The sequence below is a fragment of the Cibotium barometz genome, chromosome 63 (assembly GCF_041138505.1).
Source record: "Cibotium barometz isolate CiBa-2024 chromosome 63, ASM4113850v1, whole genome shotgun sequence".
NCBI classification, from domain to species: domain Eukaryota; kingdom Viridiplantae; phylum Streptophyta; class Polypodiopsida; order Cyatheales; family Cibotiaceae; genus Cibotium; species Cibotium barometz.
Window position 1 is genome coordinate 22,961,122 of NC_141108.1, and position 9,131 is coordinate 22,970,252.

At 38.3% G+C, this 9,131-nt stretch overlaps 1 protein-coding gene across 1 annotated transcript; it reads left to right on the forward strand.

Moving 5' to 3' along the window:
- Window positions 1–4,321: 4,321 nt before the first annotated feature.
- On the forward strand, window positions 4,322–4,773 carry LOC147603849 (uncharacterized). Its single transcript, XM_086796332.1, has 2 exons — window positions 4,322–4,530; window positions 4,632–4,773. The coding sequence occupies exons 1-2, from the start codon at window positions 4,322–4,324 to the stop codon at window positions 4,771–4,773; spliced, it is 351 nt and encodes a 116-aa protein (XP_086652458.1).
- Window positions 4,774–9,131: the final 4,358 nt, after the last annotated feature.

Here is a 9,131-nt window from a genome sequence, read left to right on the forward strand (position 1 = left end):
TGTATAAAAGCTACTTTTTTGTTAATAGTTGTATTTTGTTCAGAGCTAATTTTTGGTTAATAGATGTATTTTGTTCAGAGCTAATTTTTGGTTAATAGATGTGTTTTGTCTAATTGCTAATTTTAGGATGCAGGCCGACACAAGAAGAGAGACATTCACTTCCAATTAGAGGCCGAGTATGCACTGCTAGATAAGAGAACAGCAACAAGTAGAAAGCAACCAGAGATAATGCAACAAGAAAGAAATGCAAGGAAAAAACATGTCAATCTTTGGGTTGAGGGATGTATTTATCCACCTGATCCAATTATCCAAACACCTCCACAATTTAGTGGGCTTACATCTTTCATTAAGTATGTATGTGAAGGTAATACAGGGTTATTGGGATACACTAGGAGGCTAGCAATGCTTCCTCATAGTGTTTACACATCTTTTCAACGCACCGTGATGGGCATGGATGCAAGGATTAAGGAGCTCACAAAATCACTAAGTGAAAAGGAGAGAGAGAGAGAGAATTAGAGTCTGCAAGATGCGATGCATGTTATGGAAAATGCGGTGCATGTTGTCGAGGTAGACAATGCAGAACTGCATTGCAAAATGCAGGGTTTGGAGAAGGACAACAAAAAGATGGCAACAAAGCTTTCAAAGACTGTTGCTGCTGGATCCTCAATGAAAACCAAACAAGCACGTGAGCGTGTGAGGTTGCTCAAACCACTTCATGAGTTGACCAGAGGGAGTGGACAATATAATCGACACGGTCTATGCACAATGTGCAAACATGAAGAATATGTTTTCCAAACCAAGTGAAGAGGTTGATGATGCAATTGCAAAGGTCTTAAGCAAAGGTATGGTGAAGAATGCATTGGAAAACCCCAAATTCAAAACCATTGGTGATGATGTTGCAAGAGTACGCTTAAAGGAGGTAAGCAATACCTTCGCATCTACAAATGCTCAAGGCAACAAGAGACGGGTGGTGCCCATCCCTAAACCGTTCTATGTAAAGCAAGCACGAAAAGATCTTAATGCAAAAGTCCTAGACATAATTGGTAAGCCAATGCATTTGGAACATACACAGATGCTTAAGTCTAGATCAAAAGGAAGTGCCCTGCAAATTGCATTTAGACAATAACTTCGTATTGAAAATGTATGCAAGCTACAAGCAGCAATGGTAAAGTTCTACAACATGTCTATCAAAGAGTGCAGAGGTAAGCTTCAATTTGTTTTGAAGCTTGATGAGAGTGACGTCGTTAAGGGCCAAAAGCTTGAACGTGTTAGCTTGACACTAATGAATAGGGCGTTGGATCCCAGCATCAATTCAAAACATCCAAAATATTTCAGTGTGCAATCAAAGAATGAAATATGGTGGCTTGCTGCATTTGAGGTACCAAAGGAGGACCATGAAGTACTTAAGATTTTTTTAACTTAACAGAGATACCAGATATTGTACGATGACAAAACAATGGTGAAGTTTTGCATGTCGATGGATTTGGTGAATACAAGGTAGAATGGCATCTTGCTGGTGATTTGAAAACATTGAAATGTATGTTTGGTGTTTCAAATTTAGTATCAGCTGAGTTCCCTTGCTTCTATTGCATTCAATCCACCAAGAAGAAAGGCAACGATGGGAAGAAACAATGTATTGCAAAAAAGGACAGGACAACATGGTGCTCCAACACGTGACTGGTGTGTTCAAAGGAATGGAATGTTGGTGCCATTTGATCCTAAGTGGGATCCTATTTTAGAAATACCCTTAACAAGAGTCCACTTTTGCACGTTGCATTGTATAGTAAGGATAATAGAGAAGTTGGTGTTTGAGTACGTGTGTTTTGCCTACAAGATGCAGCCTCTTCAGATGCTGATGCAACATGCAAAAAGGTAGAACAAGTCTTGTATGATGTTGGATTGCACCGGGGCCAATGCACCGGGGCCAAGTAGAAATAAAAAAGGATGAGAAAAAGTCAAGAAAGAGTGGAAATTTGCCATGCAAACCGTGTTTTGGGGGAGCAAAGGCTAGGAAATTCTTATTTCCACCACGAGATGAAGATGGTAAGTTGCTTGTAAAACAACCAGAGAAGTATGAAGCATGGAAAAAACTACACATGGCTGTCCTTGATCGGAGCAATGGGGGACAAACGCGCGGATAGCAAAGGCAAATGTGTGGATTGCACTTGATAAATTGGGACCACTTTTACAAAAGATGACATTCAATTCTGGATGATGCCAATGCCAATGCATTTAATTTTGATGATGCCAATGCATTTAAAGAGGCGGTTGTAAACTTTCAAAATTCAATGACAGAGGCATGGACTTCAAATTGCATTACACACTATATGGTCAGAGTGGTATCCATTTCATTTTTACAATTAAATTGTGAATGTAATATTTTGAGTTTAATTGTGGATCCTGTGTTTTTGAATGCAACACATACTTGAGGCTCATGGTCCATACTTTGTTGAACAAGGAAGTTTGGTGATATGGTCCACACAAGGCATGGAGCAATCTCATTGGCAAGCTCGATGCGGATTCCAAAAAGCAACGCACCATGGAGGTGGAATCAACGATTCCAATCCTATGAGGTAGTTACTCCAATGGTGGTATAGGAGAATCGAGATAAGATATGAGGACAAATTAATAAAGTCCAAATCCAATGATACAGAAGCTGTTTGTAGGGCAATATATGAAGTGAGGAAAGCAAGATATGAAAAAAGCATGACCAAAGAAGATCATGCAGAATGGTTGACAACCCAAGATAGAGTCGGTATAGCAAATGGAAATATTGATAGAGTTATAATTATGAAATAACATATTATGTTTACGAGAGTATTGGAGCAATCCAATGTTTTGAAGAAATAGGTGTTTGCTAAAGTCAACATGGAAATAAGTGTTTACTAAAGTCAACATGGATAACTTTTTGATAGTGTTGATATTTGTTAAAAGTAAGGGTCAATAACTTACAGTAAGTTCCATTTATAAATAAAGGCACTTCTTTCATTTCTCTCCATTCCTCCATTTCTCTCCATTCCTTCTAGCTTGTGAGTATGGCACGTACTAAGCAAAGAGCAAACAAGATGCCTTCCAAGACACCGGTTCATTCATCCGAATCTAGTGAACGTACTGTAGCCCAAGCTCCTCCCCACTGCTCCAGCTAGGAAAGCTCCCACTACTCCAGCTGGAAATGCTCATCCACCTACGCAAAAGAAGAGAAGATGGAGACTAGGCATCGCCGCTATTCGTGAAATTAGGAGGTTCCAAAAGAGTCCTAAGTTGATTATACCCAAGGCGCCTTTCTCGAGGTTGGTGTGAGAAATACTGCAAGATCTACAAAGGGGAAAGCACTACATGTACTTTTCAAGAGATCAAGCATATAATGTGGAGCGATGATTAGCCCAAGCATTGCTTCCTCTTCAAGAGGCGGTTGAAAGTTACTTGGTGGATCTCATGCATGATAGTCAGCTGTTAGAAATCCATGTCCGGCACATCACACTCAAGCGCCCTCAAATCTCACTCTTATTCATAGGATTCGTTAACAATAGTGATGCATTCAACCTTAACCATGACATGGTTTGACGAGCTGTGTAAATGATCATGTATCGTTTCATGTTTTCCTTTAGTTCTACTCAACTAGTTGTACTTTATGCGATGTACCGGATTTGGATATTTTAATTTTCCTTGTTTCGAGTATTGTGCACCGAAATTGCCCATTGATTTGAATATTTTGAGTTTTCTTCATTTCTAATGTCAGTGTATATTTTTATATTTCCTTGGAAAAAAATTTGCAAGTGCATGTGCATGTGTAGGAAAAATTGACGCATGGTGTGCAGAGATCATAATGGGCTAAAATTTGTTCTGTGCATAGATCATGTGGCTTATATCATGAGCATGCATGTGCATGTGCAAGCAAGTCCATGTGCATGTGCAAGTGCTATTTTTTACGATAATATTTTTTTTCCAAGAAAAAATTGATGCATGGTGTGCAGTGATCAGAATGGATTCTAATTTATTATGTGCATAGATCATATAGTTTACATGTCTTAGATAAAATATCACCCCTATCGCGTGTAGAGGCCTTCTTTTTTTAATACCAGGTCTATACATGCGAGCCTTCGGACAAGGGTCCTACAAACCTCTGATGGGGTAGATATTTTATCTAGGAGGTGTTCAATGATACTTATATGTACACATAAAATTAGAGCTCATTCTGATAAGGAAATTTTTAAAAATTAAAAAGTATCAAATTTATATACTAAGCTAATTTAGAAAATATATAAATTTTCATCTATAATTATGGAAATAACCCTCATTTCTCTCTCTCACCTCCAAGAGCATGGCTTGCACCAAGCAAACTGCTAGGAGAGTTTGGCCCCCCAAGGTGGAACGTGGAGTACCCCCCGTCCGACCACCACAGCAGCAGCAGCATCGCAAGCGTAGGTGGAAGCCTGGCACTGTGGCTCTCTGTGAGATTAGAAAATACCAAAAGACAGTGAACTTGCTCATACCGAAGCTCTCCTTCCAACGTGTGGTGCGAGAGATCATGTAGGATCTGTAATGCCGTGAGTGATAGGAGGTTCTAGGCTCACGTAGCATCAAGCCCACTACCTACGTAGTGGACAACCCAAGCATTGGAGGCACTCCAGGAGGCTGCGAAGGCGTACGCAGTGGACGTTTTTGGTGACAGTGTTTGGAGCTGTCCATGCGAAGAGGGTCACCATCACTGATGAAAAGGACATGCAGCGACAAATGCAATGCTGGAGAGATCCTCCAGGCCAGGATCTTTAGTTTTATTTTTGTATATCTCACATGATTGTAATTCTCAAAAGCTATGTAAAGCTCGATGTATATATATATATATATTTTTAATCTCTTATCTTGTGTTGCAAGTAAGTCTCTTTTAATTTGAGTTTATATAATTTGTTGATTTATATGCATCGTCGAATGGATTTATATGCGTTGTCGAATGGATACAATTTTTATTTGAGTTACGTGTGTAATTTTAATTTATTTTCTTGAGTCAACTAATAAAATACATTGCAAGACACATATCAAACAAAAAACTATGTAATCCAAATTTCCATTCATAGCATAAAAAATTACATGGTCATCAAAACATAGTCATCAAAGTTACATAATCATCATAGCTATATCCTAGGCTTCTTACTACTAGACTCTCTAGACTCTGAAGCCTTGATGGCTGGAATCAAAACATGGAACCTTTCAAGCTCTGCCTTGATGAATGATGGGAACATGTACCCTCGCAACCACGGGCCACCACAGAAAAAAAAGGCCCTGATCTTTGAGTCGAGAATAAGTAAAGTAACTTTGAGCGTCAAAGTAGAATAACTTTTTCCAAACTTGATTTAGTCGGAATAACTTTAAATGCAGCACCCTTTGTAAGTGCTTTAATCTTCAAAAAGTTCTCCTCATACCTCGGAGAGCGAGTCTTGTGGAAGACTATCACATCATTGGCAAGTTTGCCAATGTACTCCTTGAGTGCAGAGTCCTGAACCCTTCCTTGGCCCCCAGATCTTCCACTCTAGCTCGATGCAAATTCATCAAGATACACAATTTCCTGCAAAATAAAATTGATGTCAGCATCGATCATGCAATGCATGGGAGAGGATGATTTTTTTTAGAATAGCCCCAAATTTGATATTTAGGGCCTCTAGGGCATGTAGACCCCACATGTATGATCCCATGCCCATCAGAGGCTAAGAAGGGCATTGTCCGAAGGTTGGTGTGCGGGAAGCCCTGATTTTTGTAGGTTCAGGGCTTCCCACGCGAGCCTTCGGACACAGTACACTTCCCAGCCTTTGATGGGCATGGGATCATACATGTGGGGTCTACATGCCCTAGAGGCCCTAAATATCAAATCTAGGTAGCAACTAGTAAAAGGAGACACCTTTTCTCCTTCATATGTGATCTTATATTGAGGAGGTACATCCTCAATCTGCTTCTGGATGGCAATGATAACAGAGATATCTACACTACTTTCATCATATCGCCCTATCTCATCAACCTATGGTAGAGATTCTTGGGAATCAAAGTTGAGGAAATCATCACTGGCATCTCGCACAAGTATACTATACAGTTCCTCCTCCCTCAAGTCCAAGAGCTCCAACACATCCTACATGAGGAGGTACTCCACCCCTTCGATGGTGATGGCACTCAATGAAGTTAGTGGTGGGTCGTGACTTTGGGTTTCAGCAAGCTGGATGGATGCAAGCGCCATGCGAGAGCTCTCTACGGCCTCAACGACAGGGTCTAGAGTGGTCTCCTCTGGCTCTGTGTCTATGTATTCCACTAGAGGGAGATCCTGGATGCAATCATCCTCTGGCTCTTGAACATCAGAGTTCAAGATGTAAATAGCAAAAGCAATATCCCGCTCAATGAGATCGAGTGGGATGTGCTCTTCATAGGAGGTTGGGATAGCTGTAGTGTGAAAATCTTGTCCGACATGAGCTAGAGCTCTGTTCACCACCTTCTTGTGATTGGATCCCCTCTTCATGCTGAAGAGAAACTCCAAAGGAATCAAACTCAAGGTGGAATTTTGGATTGAGTAGGTGAAGTCGTCCATTGCATCGCAAAATACAGCTAGCAAGGTGGAGTTTGGGTCTAAGGTGGAGATGATAGCCTCGAGGTCTAAACCTTGCAAAACCTAGGGTAGATCTAGTCCCAAAGGTGAGCATAGTGAGTGTTACTAATCCACGCAGCGAAAGGAGGGGAGGCGGCCATGATGCGTAGTAGGGAGAGCTAGCACACAAAGAGAGAGCTAGAGAATAGATAGTATAAATGAGTTTGATCTATAACTTATACTCATATTTATACTTACACTTAAATTTATAATATTTTTACTAAATTTATACTTGTGTTTATTATATACTTACAAATATCTATAAACTTATATTTATTTTTATACCTTATGTTTATACTCTAGTAAAATAAAGGACACTTCATTAAAATATAATAAATAATAAATCATACTTCTATTTCTTGTTACATTATATTATTATTATTATTATATTATATTATTTACATAGTTACTTTATAATATTATTTGTACTTAAATATATACTTAAAATTATATTTATTTTTAAACTTATATTTATAGACTTAAAAACTAATGACACTTCATTAAAATATAACAAATCATAAAAATATATTTATATTTCTAGCATAATTAATTATATTATTATTTACACTTAAATATATACTTATATTTATATTTACATTTATACTTACTTATACTTATCATTATTTTCTTATATATTAAAGGGTTTGAAACACAATAGACTTAAAAAACCACAACACTTTATGAAAATGAAGAAAATTAAATTTACAACACTTTTAGAGAAACAACTTCTTATATTCACTTGGAAGAATAAGAATTACATTGACTCCACAATCTCAAGGATGTGTGGAGCAACACACTGGCTTGCATGTTTTGCAATGTTCACCTCGACTCCCAACCTTCCTACCATCCAACTTAAAATAGAAATTACAAGGGGGATTATTGGACATAAGTTGGATTTCCTGCCTCAAAAAACTAAGGGGCCAATGACTCTCTACATTTATGTAAAGAATAACCACATCAATGAGTGATGAATGCATGCCATCGCGCATGTCTTGGTCCAAGCTGAGCCACTCCCCTCGTAGAAGTCGCCACCTCCTATACTTGAAGCGAATGCACAAAGTTTGTCTTGCAATGAAGTACCTGTTAAAAAGCAAACAAAAAACAACATAAAAACATAAAATCAACAATCAATATTCAACAATTAACAATCAACAATCAGTGTCTTGCAATGAAGTACTTTATGAATAAAAACCATCAACAATTAACAGAAGTGCAATCTTACCTAAAGGTAACATCTGACAAAGTAACAATGATATCATCGTGGTGAGTTCTTCTTGAGATGCCATGACTCACCCAGTAACTGAGTCATCCAATCCTCAGATGGACACTTGCATTAATAAGTAATCTTAGTTTTCTTAACTACTTCACAGGATCCAAACAAATGTGCAAACAAACCAAATGGTACAAACCAACTTAGACGCACATCTCTAGAGCCTGTGGATAGTTTCATGGCAGCATAAACATCATTTTTTATCTTTACCCTACATACTTCTTACTGGTGGCTAGACAAAAGTGATAGTGGAATATACTCCAAACTATGTCTCTTCACATCATACATTGAATCATAGAAGTATACATTCTAAGATGCCAATTCGCTTGCACTCTTGTTGTCATAGATCAAGGCACCTATCTCTACATGTAAAACATTTAGCTTTCCACTAAAACATTCTACATTCTACCAGTCATGTAGAGTGGATGGATATAAAGCTGCAAGCAATAAACATGCTTGTATTAAAACTCTATCTAATAGCCAATTCGCTTGCACTCTTGTTGTCATAGATCAAGGCACCAATCTCTGCATGTAAAACATTTAGCTTTCCACTAAAACATTCTACATTCTACCAGTCATGTAGAGTGGATGGATATAAAGCTGCAAGCAATAAACATGCTTGTATTAAAACTCTATCTAATAGCCAATTCGCTTGCACTCTTGTTGTCATAGATCAAGGCACCAATCTCTGCATGTAAAACATTTAGCTTTCCACTAAAACATTCTACATTCTACCAGTCATGTAGAGTGGATGGATATAAAGCTGCAAGCAATAAACATGCTTGTATTAAAACTCTATCTAATAACCATGGACTCAAAGCACAAGAATGCAAAGCACAGAGATATAAACTTACTATTAGGCTTATGTCTTTCATTGAAGTTATCATGATGCACTCGAATCTCTTTGTGCATATAAACATGTTGAATGAAAGCCTCTGTTATTGTACTCATACCATTTGTGCGTCTCCTAAACTCTATGATTCTACCTTTCCATTGCGTATTAGGGTCTGTGACATCTTTAAGGTTGACCTTGAAATTGCCACGAGTACTTGGTCACATTAAAATCCAATTTAACTTACTGTACTGATCAGGGATCCAGTTACCTTCATCATCTCTCTTGTTAAACACCTCCATTGTATGTATTTATGTTTCTTATCTTGTACCAACAAGCATTTATATGTGGAATGTGCCTTTGTGGTATGGGACACTTTCACATACGATTACTTGGTGGGGTTT